The sequence below is a fragment of the Protopterus annectens genome, chromosome 7.part0, assembly GCF_019279795.1.
Source record: "Protopterus annectens isolate FY-2018-M chromosome 7.part0, PAN1.0, whole genome shotgun sequence".
Taxonomy (NCBI): domain Eukaryota; kingdom Metazoa; phylum Chordata; order Ceratodontiformes; family Protopteridae; genus Protopterus; species Protopterus annectens.
In genome coordinates, this window is record NC_056739.1 from 1,745,614,295 (window position 1) to 1,745,632,800 (window position 18,506).

The 18,506-nt window shown below is 35.7% G+C and overlaps 1 protein-coding gene across 2 annotated transcripts in view; it reads right to left on the minus strand.

Moving 5' to 3' along the window:
• The window catches only part of SEMA4B (semaphorin 4B), a 1,355,182-nt gene that overhangs the window by 115,356 nt on the left and 1,221,320 nt on the right, over window positions 1–18,506 (minus strand). For both annotated transcript variants that reach the window (XM_044078286.1, XM_044078287.1), the window contains one exon: window positions 5,775–5,932. In XM_044078286.1, coding sequence (XP_043934221.1) covers window positions 5,775–5,932 — 158 coding nt within the window. The remainder of the gene's footprint in view (window positions 1–5,774; window positions 5,933–18,506) is intronic.

Below are 18,506 nucleotides of genomic sequence, written 5' to 3' on the forward strand. Positions count from 1 at the left end.
ATTTTGCAGAATGTTTTCTGTCATATTTATATACTGTTTATTTATGCTTCTTCTTATTCAGAAAATGCATGTCGTTGCAGTGCCTGTTGCTCTGTGTTTAAGTAGCAATGCTTTAATGACCATCAGGTAAGCTTGTCTGAGACTGTAAGATGCAAGTAAGCTTTAATAAGCATACTGTTACAGAACTACCAACATTTAAATCCTTTTTGTTGTTGCCATGCAGAGAATGTTTACATAACTAGACAGCATAGAAGCCTTTGGTATTGAAATACATATGACAGTATTTGTAATAAAAGTATTACAGTATTTTAAGAAGCTCATTACATTTTTCGAGACTTGCAGTCATCTTTCCAGGCTTTACCCATAAACTAAACAGAATCTATCATGCATGGTCCATAACCTGTGCAGCAATCCTTTAAGCAATTTATCTTGAGCTTGTTTCTTGTTTGCTGTTCATTTTTTTACTTTGATCATGTTTTCCCCATGAAACAAGTAGATAGTTGTTGTCAGGCAGCAGGTCTTTTTGGATAAGAAACATTTTTACAAGTGAGGATATCACAGAGATTGCTACTTTCAGCATATTACTTGGTACTTTTATAAAGCTGAATATAAATTATAATTAGAACTGCAGTGCAAGGAGAAGTGGTTTGAGTTGAGTGCTGCTTGTTTTTTTATACTTGATTTTGACTGGCATTCCAGTAATGTATTTAAAAAGTAATTTATTTTTTCATGCCTCGCAACCATTTTGTTTCCATCTGGATATTAAGTAAGCTGTCATGTAGCCAATGCATTGAAATATTTTTTTCTTCTACAATTCATTTTGTCTTGATTGGACTCTCATAATGATGGTTTGGCAGTGGCACCCAGGACAGCGTATTTAATTAAAGTCCCAGTTTTTACCTTTTTTATCATAGCTCCACCCACTTCTAGTTGGCCACACCCTCCCATTGGCCACACCCATTTAGCTGTCTCCTGCAGCCCCCCCCCCCCCTTGATTGAAGTCACCAGCTGCCACTGATGCTGAATACAGGATAACAGGACAAAATAAGAGCTTGGAAAATAAGGTGAAAAAAAAGAAGACAAAAGATAGGGCAAGATATGGAAGAGACTACAAAGAAAATATGTGCTGCCTTCTGAGATCACAAACCAGGACATGCAAGTGCTAAATGTGTAGACAGCATTTTTTTATTAAGCCTAAGGACTTAAAATGCCCATTAAACGCTTAAAAGTCCAGTAGCTGTCACAGTGAACTGATGGCACAGGTTACAATTATACTGTCAATATATGGTTAAAGTCTATATTCCAAGATAAGTAAGGCTGTTTTAAGATGTGCCATAATCTAGTCACTGCTGTTGAACTGTACCTCATCCTGAATTAGAATATGTTAATAATCTAAATGGACTGTTGTCCCTGTTCTATTTTATGCCTTACTGTCCTACCTACCTTCTAAATTAATACACTGCTTACTTATTATAGGAAATGTTAATGAAGGCTTCTACCTACTCAGGATGTCAAAATAGAACTGGATAGCTGATTCATGTCTTCAGTAACAGGAGAAGTTACTATCCCTGTGGACTCCGAATGGCTTCACAATGCTGACAGCCCAAATGAGGGTTTCAGCATGTCTGCAGTTGTGGAATTTGGAGGTGTTCAGTCAAGAATAGTACAGTGCAGTGCAGTGCAGTGCTGGATGGCCATTACTGTCTTGTAAAACAATTACCCTACTCTATCCTGAAAGGCGGTTATATAAGAGAAGTATTATGAACCTCAGCAGCACACTACTAATGGACTTTAGCTGACTTTAGTAGCACACCAGGCTTCTGAAGAGTGGGGTAACCCAAAGGCCGCCAAACTAAGAGTAGGGCATGGAAATAAAATTCAACTACTGCCAGATGGGTGAGAAGAATAGGTATATGGATAATCCAGTCACTGCCAGAGTATGTGTATGTGAGTTCTGAGAGCACAGAGGACACTGACCAATGAAAGGATAAGGAAAGTGGGGACATCTGCTAACAATAAGGTAGGGTAAGTGAACATTAGATAACTAAAAGGCTTGATGGTCTACAAAGGACATGAGCACCACTATAATGAAAGTGGCCTGAGGCAGGGGAAGCTTTTAAGGCCTCCTGGATGTCAAAATGTATCTCCACTACAGAATCAGGTGGGGAGGTCACTGATCACTGCTAGTAGTAGGACTGAGTGCAGCACATCTATACCTGCCAAGACCGGAAAGAGGTAACCGACTATCAGGCTGAGAGAAAATGAGTACTGGTAACAGAAATTCAAATGATGTTCTACTTATATATTTTGTTGTTTGATTTATTTTTTATTTGCATACCAAATTTTCTACTGACAGTAGAGAGGTCCAAGAATTTCAAAGCTCTTCCTGCTGCCTGCTTAAGGGGAGTTTGCAATCACCTGTTAGAGGAAAAGGTGCATTTAGCAAGGTGAGAGTTCCTTCTAAAAGATCATATTTGAATGGGCAAAATGAACTTTTCCTTTTTAAGAAAACAGTTTTTTGCAATCTTTAAAAAATATATAAAAGTTTAAAAGATTGCCTTCGAATACAGAAAACAAAATTTATCGATCCGTGTTTAAGGCATGAATATTCGTGGGTGGGTGGGCAGGCAGTGCTTACGTCATTTTGGGTTCTAGCTCTAATTATGCTGGATTAGCATAGGTAGGTACCTGTAAATTAGTTATGTAATTGCCAAACTGTTTAATTAACAGCTTGGCAAAAAAATAATGATCACTGTTACTGTTAATTTTAACAGTTTTGCAATTATATAAGAAGTACTTATCGATGCTAATCGAGCGTAATTACAAATGGAACCCAAAGTGACATAAGCACCGCTTGTCCATCCATGAATATTCATGCTGTAAACATTTATTTATTTATTTATTTATTTAAATTTGTTGACCGGGAGTGTCCGACTGGACATAGGTCCATTTTGAGCGGAGGCCCGGGGAGAAAAGCTCCACAGTTAAATAAACAGACAGTAGTTGCATTGGATTACATAGCGATTAACAATTTAACATAGCAATTACTTACAACATATTTACAGATAAAGAACATAGTACATCAATAGACAACTAGAATCTTTATCTGTGAAGTACATAATAGACATTAACAAATGTTACAATAAGAAGTTCCTGCTGTATAATAAGTACTAGGCTTATGAGCATCTGAGCTTGCTATAATCAAGGTAGTTAGTGGAGTGGAAAGAAAGGTAGTGGATGGATGGGGAGGATGATATAGTGGGAGTTGCAAGGGCATAGCCAGCATGTTTTTAGGTGCGCTTTTAGTAAAGTTTTGAAGTGGGTGCATGATGCTACGGAGGTAACTGTGGGTGGGAGGGAGTTCCATAATTTGGCTATGGTGCAAGAGAATAGTGCTTCACCAGCAGAGTTATTGGCTTTAGTGATCTGCAAGTGATTTTTGTTGCTGGATCTTAGTGGTCTGGTGGTGCGATAGGGTTGAAGTAGATTCTGGAGGGATGGGACATTTAGTGGATGGTTTACTAGTTTGTGGGCAAGTGAGAGTTGATACCACTGACGGAGGGGAGGCAGTTCAAGCCAGCCCAGTTCAGCAAGTGAGAGACAGTGGTGACTACGGTAGGATGCCCCTGTGGCAAATTTGGCGATTTTGTTGTAGCAGGTCTCTAGCTCGTTTAGATCACATTGCCTTAGGTTGGTATATATTGGAGAGGCATAAAGTAGGGTGGGGATAAGGTGGAAATTTGCTATTGAAATCTTTGCTGCTTTGGTGAGAAATTGCTTATTTCTGTATAACGCTCCTAGTTTTTTGTGGACTTTTTTTATGGTCATGGATATGTGAATGTCAAATTTTAGTTTATTGTCTATTTCCACTCCCAGCAATTTGGTGTGTTCAGTTGGGTATATAGTGGTGTTGTCTTTTGCTGTGATGTTAAAGTGAGAGTTGTTTTGAGTATGTTTGGCGGGTTGGAAGATGAGTAGTTTAGTTTCGTTTGGGTTGAGTATTAATTGGGCATCGGATAACCATGTGTCAACAGAGGAAAAGGCTTCCTGTGTGACTTTTTGCAGTTTTGGTAGGGACTGGGCTGAGCAGATGATGGTAGAGTCATCTGCGTATTGTATGAGTGTGCCATGTTTGGTGGCAGAGGCTAGATTATTGGTGTAAACAGAGAAGAGTAGCGGTCCAAGGATGGATCCTTGGGGAACCCCTATAGAGACAGGTAGTTGGGGAGATATGTCATTCTGCCATACAACGGACTGTTGGCGGTCAGACAGGTAACTCTGAAACCAGTTGGTGACTGATTGTGAGAAGGATAGGTTATTGAGGACAGAGATACGTTGTTTGTGTGGGACCATGTCAAATGCTTTAGATCGGTCTAGGAAAGTAGCAGAGGAGAGATAGCCATTGTTTTTATGCTGAAGGATATCTTCAGTGCTCAGAAGCAAAATTTTAAAAGGTTTTATTTGCAAACAGCTGCAAAACAACTTTTTTTTTTTATATATAAAAATGTGTTTGAATGGATAATGATGCATGTGAACACATTTTTTATACAAAAACAAAAGGCTGTTTCATACCTTTAGACATGATCTTTACAGAAGGTGCCTGTACCTGCTATAAAGAAAAGAGTTAAGCATATAAAGGAAAATTAAAATTTCTAGCACATTGCCACAATATTGACACTGTATATAATATTCATGCTATAGTCATTTCCCCTTCTCAATATACATTTAATTGCTTTTTTCTACCTTGACATTAAAAGCTGCATTGTAAATATTGTGCTATTTTTAACAAGTGCAATATTCCTGAATATATTTGTAGTGGCAGCTGTAAAGCACAAAGCATTTACTTACCACTATACACTGTAAACCTACAAGTGAATGAAGATGTCACTGACAAATTCTGTACATTTGTACATGCATTCAAAATATTGTTTGCAAATCTGCAGTTGTGTTTCTCTACCTGTATTGTACATATTTGTCTATACCAGTGATGGCGAACCTGACAAGCCACGACATTTTCACCAACGCCAACGCAAAGAAACTGAATGAATAAAAATACAAGAAATATGTGACCCTGTGCTTGTCTAGTAAAACTCAGCAACAAAAAAGTCATTAATTGATAATCAAATCAAATACAATGTGTTCCATATTTTTTCAGTTCAATTTAAAATTCCTATTAAAAGTAGGGTAATTTTTTGGTGCACTATTAATTATCAGTGAGCATATCGTTTTCTCTGTTGTAAGTCACTGATTTTTCTTTTAATTTTATAATACATAGCAGCACACATGATTGGACTGTTGTTGTTTGTCTTTCGGCTTTTCCCGGTTAGTGGTTGCCACAGCGGAACTGTGGTCCGCTAATGATTAGCAGTATATTTTTCACAAATGTTGAGGTGGCAGCTCAACGTTCAACCTTCAACGAAGGCACGCCCATTTACGCATGTCTTTTGAACGCCCACCCAACCGCGGGGAGGACATGCAGACTCCACACAGAAGGCACTCCCCGCACTCCAGCCGTGAATTGAACGGGATAACCTCTTGCTGTGAGGCAACAACGCTACCGCTGCACCACTGTAATTTTTTTTAAATAAATGAATATGTAAAGAATTGTTTCTCTTTTGTTCGGGGGAGAGGTGGGGGTGACACACCAGCAGAGTCACAATATGCATTTTCCAAACTTTTGACACATGGAGCCCAAAAGGTTTGCCATCACTGGTCTATACAAAACATTTGTTATATGTTACAAGTAGAGTTTACTTTTCATAAAGCATTCTCACCTTACAGACACGTGCAATCCGAGAAACTATGATATTCTCAAAAAAGTTATATTCCTTCCCTATCTCACTGAAGAAGAAGTAAATTTTGTCATCATCATCAGCAAGGCTACCTGGTAAATGGCTCTCTTGAATGTAGGCTGAGCCTACAAATTTGGAATCTGAAAAGAAACAAAAAAGCAAATGAGAATAAAGGTGGGAATGCAGTTTTGCTAGCTTATCATTATATGTGGTTTTCTTTATATCTGCTATGACCTTAGACACTTGTCACTGCACATATGTGAAAAGATGTGTACAACTAAACCATATACGTATTCAACATCTGTTAGTATGAGCCTACGATTACAGCATCTGAAAACAAGTGACTAATTTACAAAGGATCAAAATCATGAAGCAGCATGGTACAGAAAACATTTATACTAGGCCAGAGTAAGAAGTCACACAGTTATCGATCAAGATGTCACTTAACAGCATAGAGTATGACTGTTCAAAACAGTACAGTGAGCAAGGAATGGTGAGAAAATTGATACTATGTATGCAGCCTTACAACATAAAAACAACACTCAGTCCTAACTAGACATAAGCAGCTTTCAGCTAGAGCATTAAGCAAGCAATAATGTCGAACAGAGTGTGTATTATTGTGGAAATAACGCCCACCCAGGGGTGTTCTGTGGCCCAATGCCACAGACGGAGGGCCACTACACCCCTGGAAGGGTGTTATTTCCACAGAAACACACACCCTAGAGGGGATTATTACTCTTAGAGAATGGGGTGTCTGTAAAATTGTTGTGTTTTACTTACTTATTATTTTTTTACTACTACATATTTTTTTATATGTTTTTGATGTAAAATAGCTCCTACACCTAATGTTCCAGACTTGCTGTAATAAATGTTAATGGTGTTGGAGGAAACATTTTACATCCAAAATATGACACTTAAAAACATATCCAGGTATTTACTTTATTTTTTTGGTCCCTTTTGGTTTGTTGGCAGTCATTGCAGACTGACATTACCAAATAATGACATACATTTGAGTTTCAGACTTTTATTTTCTTCAGAAAATTCATGCTAACAAAAATCCTTTATTTAAGCAAGTTTGTAATTTTATAAGAGCAATAATTAAAATCCTTTTCTATTTTAAGCCTCCACCCCCCCTTTATTTTAGGCTTATGCAGTTATCTTGAGCTAAGAGTCGAGAGCATACCTCTCACCCGTTCAAATTTTTGTCTCATACAGCTGGTCCATTCCTCATAGAATTTGTAGTGTTCTGTAAAATCACTGGGAATCAAATTCACTTGGGAGGCACAGTGGTGCAGCGGTAGCATTGTCGCCTCACATCAAGAGGTTCTCCAGTTCGATTCTCGGCTGGAGTGCCTTCTGTGCAGAGTCTGTATGTCCTCCCTGCATTCGTGTTGGTTTCCTCTGGGTGCTGGTTTCCTCCCACGTTCAAAGACATGCATTTGGAGTGTTTCTCCCTAGGCCTCTGCTGAAAATTGGCTTTGTTCCAAGTTGGACTTTCACGGTTAACAAATGTTAAATAAATAAAAATAATGACAGAGATTTGGGTTTTCAGACTTCATATCCTTCAGAAAATAAATGGTAATGGAAACACTGTTATTCTAGCAACTTTCTAAGTTTATAAGAGCAATATTTAAAATCTGTCCTTCTATTTGGTCCTTTGTTTCCCCGATATTTGTGGCTCTGTCTAGATTTCTTGTAGGAAGAGGTATGAGAGGTACACAGACCTCTTAACTGATGTTGCTGCTGCCAGGGATTGCCTGATTACCCTCACTCTTCACTTTCTCTCTCTCTCTCTCACACACACACACACACACACACACACACACACACACACACACACACACACACACACACACACACACCCACGCACACACACCACCCACGCACACACACACACACACTGTCTTCTGCATTTAGGCATGTATTCACTCACACAGGCAGACAGCAACATAAACACGCACACTCGCTTTTTTCTGTTTCATTTATTTTTGATCATCTCTCTCTCACTTTCATACATGCATACGCTCTCTCACACAGACATAAACACACACAGCCTCTTCTACTTTCATGCATGTATTCACTCACACACACACATCACACACACACACACACACACACACACACACACACACAGACACAGACACACCACACACAACCATAATTTGTATGCACACACACAGACACACACACACACCACCCACACACAGACACACACCACACACACACACACACACACACACACACACACACACACACACACACACACACACACCCACACACACACACACCACACACACACACACACACACACACACACACACACACACACACACACACACACACACAAACACACACACACACACGCACACACACACACACACACACACACACACACACACACACACACACACACACCACACACACACCACACACACACACACACACACACACACACACACACACACACACACACACACACACACACACACACACACACACACACACACACACACACACACACACACACACACACACACACACACACATTTTATTTTACCTTCGCTAAACAGCAAAAGCGCTGCTTAGCGGCAGTAAAATAATGGTGGCGGTTAGTTTTTTTTTCCAGTCCAAGCTCCATGGCAGTATAAGCTACTGTGAAGTGGCGGACTCATTTTTCAGTGGGCATTACCTGTAGATTAACACCCTGCTAGAGAACTTTGTTCTCCAATCAGGATGCGAGCTACAGGTCACCCATTCTCTAATTTATCGTAAACAGCCAAGATATACTTCTTTATAGCAGTTTACATCTTAAGGCACAGCAGTACAAAATAAAGTTGGGAAAGATTAGGAGAATGTGATCTAGCAACATGTATGTATTGGAATAATACGTGTGTGTGTGTGTGTGTGTGTGTGTGTGTGTGTGTGTGTGTAGGTAGGATACGATGGAAAGTATATGAGTGAGATGTGAAATCCTAATGCACAGTCTCTTATGCCCTGACAATGGAAAACCCTAACCCACAGAGTATATAAGGGTCTGTAAACAATTCCCCAAATATTTGAAAATAAATGCAGTTAAACTCTAGACATTCTCTATACATTCTCTATACTCTATACATTCAAGGGTATAACAGCAGTCTCTATTCTGCCAGCATGGAACAAGGCACAAACTACCTTCCCCTATCCCCCTATGCACACATGTACACACAAAATTAATTTTAACTAGTCTAATAAAAAATGCAATATTTGCAGTCAGAGCATGCAGACTTTTTGTTACTTTCTGCTTTAAACTACAAATATCACTGAAAGATAAAAAAATGATGTGCTCACCCATCACTGACTACCTAATTCTGCTCCTACATCACTAAATTCCAGTAAAACTTGACTTTTTTGTTTTGTTTTATTTATGTTTGTTCATCAGTGTAGAGCACGCAGTCAGAAAGGCCAGTTTTAGCCGCAGCCTGGAGGGTTACACTCCAACAGAACAGGGTGTACTACAGTGGAACTATAACATAGCACACATTAAGTAGAATAGAATTTGAAATAGGAGTCAAATTAATAAATCACATAGGTCATACTCTATAACATATTTAAACAAAAAACAATATAATACCACAGAAATATAAAGTAGCATGCTTTATGTAGACTAGTGCAGTTTATAATGGACATATAAACTGATATAAAGTCAAACCTCTCAGCTGTCCAGATTTTTGCAGAATGTACAGATTTTTGGCTCAAATATTTGGTCTGCTCCTCATAAAACTTGTGTTTTTTTGGCAAATTGTTGAAGATTGAGGTCACTGAATAATGAAACACATCTGAGTTTTAGACTTCATACCCTTAAAAAAATGCATGCCAACACAAACCTTTTTATTTTATCAACTTTCTAAGTTTATAAGAACAATATTTAAAATCTGTCCCTATTTTTGGCTGTCTATACCACTATTATTTTTGTCTTTGTCCAGATTTCCTCTGCTAAGAAATTGAGAGCTATGGATAAAGAGCAACAGCAACAACAACAAAACAAAGGTTATTGAAAGGTATAAAGAAAGAAAAAGTAACACGGACATGGGAAAGTAAAAGAGGTTTGGTATGGCAGATATTTATGCAGAGAAGAAAGCCAAACCTTTCAATACAAAAATACAGCTTCAAAGGTATTTTGAAGAGAAACACAGGTAAAGACACCCCGATATGAGAAAGTTCAAAAATACAAAAAAAAAAAAAAAAAAAAAATCACAATGGTGGAATCTAAAAAAGAAGATTAGTGAAATAGAAATTAAATAGAAACTGAAGTGCTAAGAGAAGGATTTAGTGTGGAAACTCCAACACAGGTAATATTACAACATAAGCCAATGGTTCCCAGATGGAGAAGCAACAGATAAAGCAGGATGCAGCTGAAAAAGATATAATACAGGGTGCTGTTCTGAACCTTTTTGTTGGAGATTCACATAAAAGTCCACTTAGTATTAATTAGCGGGAAAGAGGAGGAAACAGTAACAACTCTGACACAGGTGATACTACAACCTGATGGACCAATGGGGCCCCAGAAGAAGGATTTGCATGAAAGTCCAGTAAGAACTGCACAGCAATGGAAAGAGCAGGGCATAGACAGCAAATAAGGTACTCCAGTGCAGAAGAAAATGGTCTAAGACAAGACCATCCTGATTTAATAGAGATGGACAGACTTATTAAGATAAATGAAAGGAACAGATTACAAACAGTAAATAAGAAACAAATGTTAGAAGATGGTAAAACAGATGAACACAGTACTCAGGACTATTAAGTGAAATTCAAGTGATATAACAAAATAAATAGAGTATACTACCATGCAGCTAAACTAATAACAGATTAAGTATTGCCACAAAATATATAAAATAAAAATGAAAGAAAGGGAACAAGTACAATGCTACCATGGAAACAATGAACAGATTAGACTATAAAACAACTTAGTTGTGAAATAAAGCTATTAAGAAGAATCCAGTAAAGGGCACAGATCATGAAAAAATATTAATGAGACATGCATTAAAAGCAACACACAGTATGGTAACAGATCAGTATTTATCATACATTGTTTGCAATAAAAAACAAAAAATATCAGACAAAACAAAAAAGTTTAGATGGTATGCAGACAAGTAAAAAACTGCAAAACAAGCAATTCATTGATAACACAAAACAGTTTGACAGAGAATTGGGAAACTGCAAAAGCAATAGAAATACCACGAAAAAGAGAAGTAAAAGGTACATTCTGGAGAAGCATATATGAACATCGATTTGAACATAACAAAGATGCCAAATGGATAGAAGAATTAAAAGAAACGGTAAGAAGCTCTAATATAGAAGATATGAAATGGGATTAAGTAACACTCAGGGGAAACTGAGAGAAAATTAAGAAACACTCCTAACTGGAAAAGTTGGATTGTAGATGCAGTACTTAACTTGTGGCTAAAGGTGTTAACAGCTTTGCACAAAGATTTAGCCCTGAGTAAAAATTATTTTTAACCACATCCAAAGTAGACACCAACCTGGTTGACAATAGGGAAAAATGATACACCTCATTAAGAATGAATCTGCAAGCCTTCCTAAGAACTATAGACCAATAACTTGCCTTTCTACACTACAAAAATTATGTACTTGAATTGATGCAGAGTTTATAGCCATTCAGAACAAAAATGCAGTTATGGCAGTAAAATAAAACACTAGTAAAGAAAGACACTATAACATTTCATACTTGAATTGATGCAGAGTTTATAACCATTAAGGAAAAAATGCAGTCATGGCAATAGAAGAAAACACTGGAACAAAGGATCACCAGTTGTTAAATAAAGTCATAACAGAGAGCTGTAAAAGTGGAAGAATCTAAGACAGGCACAGACAGATTATAAAAAAAGCATTCAACAGCATCCCACATTCATGGACAATGGAATTTTTGCAGATGTATAAGATACACCCTACACTGACTAATTACATTGCAGTGACTATGAAACAGTGGCAAACCCCATGGATAATGCAATGTTTACAGATTTACAAGATACACCCTACACTGATCAATATCATTGCAGTGACTGTGAATAAATGGCAAAATACTTAGCACCTCAGCTGCAGCAAAGGGGAAATTATTTCCCCAGGGATAAAAATTCAAAGGGGGATATTCCATGGTGATTCTTTGGGGCCACTGCTGTTTTATCTGGCCCTTAACCCATTAAGTTGCTTGTGTAACAGATCCAGATCAATCTATGGTTATAGGCAATTTTCCTGAAATCAAGCTTGTTTAAAGGCAACTCATCTTCTTTTTGTGTAGGATTTGAAATTGTATAGTTAATCAAATGAGGATCTGAAAACACAACTAAAAATGGTTAAAACTTTGTCAGATGAAACAACAATGATACTGGTCTTGATAAATGATTAAAAGTAATATTTATAAAAGGAAATCTGCAAGCACCGTGAAAATATTAGTCTGGGCCAGGAATGTGATATAAAGGAATATGAACAGAAAATATTAGTCTGGGCCAGGAATGTGATATAAAGGAATATGAACAGAAAATATTAGTCTGGGCCAGGAATGTGATATAAAGGAATATGAACAGAAAATATTGGTCTGGGCCAGGAATGTGATATAAAGGAATATGAACAGAAAATATTAGTCTGGGCCAGGAATGTGATATAAAGGAATATGAACAGAAAATATTGGTCTGGGCCAGGAATGTGATATAAAGGAATATGAACAGGAGGGAGTATCTAAATATCTGGAAATAGATGACAGGCTAGCAATAAATCATGAGCAAATAAGAAAAAAGCTTAGTAAGGAATATTTCAGAAGACTAAAGCTAATACTGACAATTGCCTTGACATCTAGGAATAAAGTCCATGGTATAAATCAACTTACTCTTCAGGTTTTAACAGTTCTAGTTTTGGTGTGACTGACTGGCCCCAAAAAGCATTGACTCAGTTGGACAAGAAGAAAAAAGTTCAATGCCTATCAAATGGTATAAAAAAGCAGAGTTATGGGTCTCCTCAAAACTGACTACATATATAGGTCTGCAATTGTGGGACTGCATACATATTTGCTGACCTCATCAGATTTTAATACAGTGAAAGTTCCAAAACATGAAGAGAAGATATCTAAGATGAAAACTTTGCATAGTAGAAGCATTTTTATAAGAAGTAGGAATGGAAATCAAACCAGAAATCGATGATCAGACAGCAACTTAAAGTGCAAAAAACAAAAGCATGAATATTGAAAAAAAGGATGAGAAGAAAGGAACATTGGAAAGCCCATAGATATAGTGACAAGTATAAAAATATCATAGATCAACCACATATTGACCAGGATATGACACAGGTTTGGTTAAGGGGAGGTGAATTTAAACCAATCAATTAATGACTAATAATAGTGACCCAAGATAGTGGACTACTTACCCACTGGTTTACAAAAAGTCTGTAGGAAAAGTAGGAGAAACAGACAAATGCAGATCATGTAAAACAGAACTGGAAACAACTGTGCATCTTGCAGCTGGGTGTGATACAGTCATGGCTGTGTGTCTATATAATGAAAAGTACAGTAATGTGGCAAGGCTTTTTGGGATTGTGCAAAAACTCCAACATAGCAATAGCTGAGAAACACTGGAAGCATGTGTTAGATATTATGAATATAAATATGCTGAAAGATAAAGCATAGAATAAAAAGTTTGCTTGAATATATGTATAGAGTTTAGCAATGTAAAATGTGCATTCATACTACATGTATAACAGACAGGCTTCTCTTCACAGCATCAAAAAGAAAAGCCTAACAAAGCAATATTGGAAAGCAAGGATTATATGATTTTCTCATGTTTGCAGAACAAATATCTATTAACAGACATCCTTTTTTATAAATTCAGCAATATGTGATGTTTTTCCAGTAGGAACAGCTTATACAGATGTTTCCTTTCAGAATGGCATCCTCACATCAGCAAAAGTGCTTAAATCACAAAAGGACAATAGAAAAGTCTAAAAACAGACATTATGTGACTTCCCATAGAAGGCCAGAAAAATATACTGAGGAAATAACAACCTCTTGTGTGCGTGACTAGCTCTGTATTTAGCTATTGTAGTAATTCAGTTATGTGAGAGAAGGACAGAGAGAAGTATTTTGTAGAAGTCATCATTCATATCTGTAATGAAGGAAAACTTTGTAAATATATGCTACAAATCTGACAGACTACGTGTGGTTTGTTATAAAATAAGTTATCTGTAACTGTGCTTATAGCTGCAAAATATATTTCTTTATCAGTGTGTAATTTGAAAGGCTTGGCACTTTAAACAGACTACAGATGGAGTCATGATGTGTCTCTGATTCAGCAGTAAACAGCACAGCAAGACTGTGTGTTTTAAGAAGACTTCAAATCCACCAAGCAAGCAAGTAAGCAGAGCAGCTCAATATAATTTTTCAATGGTGACCCTCACGTGATACTTTGGATCCAGTAAGCATCAATATAATTTTTCAATGGTGATCCTTTGACAACGTTCCTAGCCTGTATCCAAAAACAGGGGAAGTGAATGGGTAATGTCACTCCTGTAAAAGCACAGTAACGTTTATGTGAAGTACTTCAGATTTCTATAGTTTTCAACAGTTTGTAGCAATACAGTTTAATAGACATCCAAATCCGGTGAGACTGCATTGCAGGAAGGTGGAGCAGTTCCATAAATTCTCCAGAAAAGGTACAAGACGAAGTTGTAAGACTGAATCTGCCAGTTTTGCTGTACCAACTTCACAAGTGACTACAGAAACTTTTCAACCATCTACAGTAAAGCAGCTTGGCCATCTGCCTGTCTGTTGACTGGTAAGAAAATTATTCTGTGTTACATACAGTATGAATGCCATAGAGGTAATAATAATAACAGAATAAATGTATATACAGCATATTAGCAAATGTAAAACCTTATTAGGGCAAGTTAATAATAAGGCATTATGCAAATGGATTGCAATTTGATAGTAAGGCATTATGCAAATGGATTATAATATTTGACTGGTATCTGAAATAAAATCATGTGTGGTATAAAAATGTTTATTGTGTGTACAATGTCATAAAAATACAGTGCATGACATTATCCAAAGGTTAGACTGTACAGACAAAAATTGTAAAGGTAAAGAACCAGGAAAAGTTAATATGTTGACATTATATTCAAACGTTAGACAGTTATGTTCTGTCACCAGATGTAAAAGGTTTATTTCAGAGTTGCAACAACAGTCAAATCAGTTACTGATAGAAACTCTAGTACATTTTGTTACAAAGAAATGTAATAAACTTCTAAAAGACAGACACAATGAGTTCAGGAAGCTTAGACAAGTTATACACACATCTTTTCAAAAGTGCATAGGAGTTTCAAATTCAGCAGAACAGCTTACTAAAGAATGTCAGAAAGACCATGCAATATCACAGGAAATTCAACAGCAGTTGCAGGATAAAGGAAATAAATTAGCTCAACTGACAAAGACTGGGAATTTCCTGCATACACAGTTAATCTGTGCAAAAGAAATATATTTTATAATATGTTTATGTTTTGAAAATGGTTAAGCATACATGCTAGGATGGTAGGGACAAATCATTCTTAAATGTTTTACTTTCATTCGGTTAAAGCAAGACATCTATCAGTACTACAGTAAAGTAAAGCATATGAATGCCATTCAGTAGCATAGTCAAAAGGTAAACAAAAGTGTTCTAGTGTATAAATTAAATAAAAATAGTTAATAAGAATAAAGATTTAAAGTCACAAGACTGACATGCTTGTATAAAGATATACATATACAAGACAGACATGCATGTGTGTTCTTTTCATCTAGAGTACATTTGTTTACAATGCACAAAAGCAAAAGGCAGACAGCAGCAAATATAAATAAACATATGTTATAATTGTATAGTAACACCAAACAGTTAAAGTTCTGAATTTTAAAAATAAATAAAATCACAGATGGTATTATTCAAACAGTTTTTGTAAAATTAATGGCAGGACAGTTAAATAGATAAATAAATAAATAAAAAAATACTGAAATCCATGTAAGGTAATTGTAAAATAATGTCTATTTATGTTGTATAAATGCATAGTTATGCAAATCACAATCACATTAAAAGAAAAATGCCAAAATAATTAATTATAGTTTATAGAGTATAAAATGTGAGCTCAGACCTTCCTAGACTGAATGGTTACAGGAAATGTTGAAAAGATAAGATAAACAACAAGACTGATTGCCAGGCAAGTAGCTTGAGTTTTTCTAAAGCATCATTGTTATTAAAACATAATTGTTAAAATGTTTACAGGCAACACTATTTAGTAATTATAATAAAATGCCACAATTGTGCATAGATGTCACTGATAATCTGTTTGCAAGTAAATGTTAAAAGGACAAAAACAACCTCAGTTGCATCAAGTACAGCCAGCAAATGGGCTACAGTATACATGCAGTTCAAAACAATTGTGCAGGAGGGTGTAAATGCCTACTAGTGGTAGTAAACAGCAAAAGCTTTATAAAAAAAAATATCAAATCAGACAAAAGTTAATAATTTAATAAAATAAATGTATAACCATAGTGTTGGGCTGATATACATTCTATTCTCACAGCATAGGGCAGGAAAGCAGTGCTGAAGTACTACAGGGGGAGGGGCACTTTCTCCGTTTTACACTGACTGTATAAGCAGTACTACACAAGGGTCTGAAATAAAGCTACAGAAAAAATAACAGAAAAAATAAACAACAAGGGTCTGAAATAAAGCTACAGAAAAAATAAACAACAAGGGTCTGAAATAAAGCTACAGAAAAAATAAACAACAAGGGTCTAAAATAAAGCTAGAGGAAAAAAATATCTCATTCCTTCTTGACAATACTCTTTTAGGGAGAGGGAAAAACAGGTATTATTGTATTAGAAATACTGGAAAACTGGATTAAACCTGACAGGATAAGATATATTTTACAAGTTGTTAATAGCTATCATAATGGTTATTGTATTGTTTAGAATTAAATTGTATTTACAACCTGTTAAATTGTAAAGCTATACAAGAGATGGTTTAAAAAACAAGAGATGATTTAAAATTGCTTTATTAAAGCTATACAAGAGAGAATAAATATATGCAAAATGCATAAATGTTTCTAATAGCAAGAATGGTCACTATTTTCAATATGTTTTTGGCAAAACAATGTTGGTATAAAAAAGCATGAATATTTTTAATTGCTGAGTATGTAGTTTAAAATAACATGACATATGCATTTGGTGCCAGTTCCACTAGATATTTCTAAAGAAACATAAAAATTTTCCAAGATTTTGCTCAATATTAATGTTATTAAATTTGTAAGATTAGACTAAATGTACTTTACAGTCTTTGTATGTACAAATGTAGAAAATTTCAGTACAAATGATAGTCTTTGTATGTACAAATGCAGAAAAATTCAGTACAAATGAAATTAATGTCTAGTAATGAATATGTGTGAAAAAACATATTTAAAGAAAAAATGGGTCCAGGGTACCTACTAGATTGAAATGCATAAATAGCAAACAGTCTGTGTAAATACATACTGTACAGGATACATCGTAATAAGTTCAAAACTAATTTGTCAAGTTGTAATATCACTGGTTTTACCCCAGTAAAATAATTGCTTTCAAATATTTATTATCTAGGCTCAGTTCAGTATTTTACCAAGATGTTATTGAGCAGTTCAGAGATATGAACACAATGTGATGGTTAAAATGACATTAAAACTGTATATTTTCAGCAGTGTATAAATGCTTGCAGTAGCACATAGTTATTGTCTCATAGTTAATTCAACAGTTCTAAGTCATAAATGAAATTCTGTGATTGCAAAAGAATAAATTAATCAAGTAAAATTAAAGCAGACACAGCTCATAACTGATAAAATATTTTCACAGAATGGTCTGCAAAAGAAAAAGTTTTAAATACATTCAGTTTGGCAGTAATACTTAATATCATTGTATTAACTATGTAAAATTGCATTTTGATTTGTTGTATCAAACAAAAGGTTTTGTTTCTTAATGTGTTTTTACATAAAATGTTTTGAGTATGTTTAAAAACAGAGGGAATTGTTAGATATTATGAATATAAATATGCTGAAAGATAAAGCATAGAATACAAAGTTTGCTTGAATATATGTATAGAGTTTAGCAATGTAAAATGTGCATTCATACTATATGTATAACAGACAGGCTTCTCTTCACAGCATCAAAAAGAAAAGCCTAACAAAGCAATATTGGAAAGCAAGGATTATATGATTTTCTCATGTTTGCAGAACAAATATCTATTAACAGACATCCTTTTTTGTAAATTCAGCAATACGTGATGTTTTTCCAGTAGGAACAGCTTATACAGATGTTTCCTTTCAGAATGGCATCCTCACATCAGCAAAAGTGCTTAAATCACAAAAGGACAATAGAAAAGTCTAAAAACAGACATTATGTGACTTCCCATAGAAGGCCAGAAAAATATACTGAGGAAATAACAACCTCTTGTGTGCGTGACTAGCTCTGTATTTAGCTATTGTAGTAATTCAGTTATGTGAGAGAAGGACAGAGAGAGGTATTTTGTAGAAGTCATCATTCATATCTGTAATGAAGGAAAACTTTGTAAATATATGCTACAAATCTGACAGACTACGTGTGGTTTGTTATAAAATAAGTTATATGTAACTGTGCTTATAGCTGCAAAATATATTTCTTTATCAGTGTGTAATTTG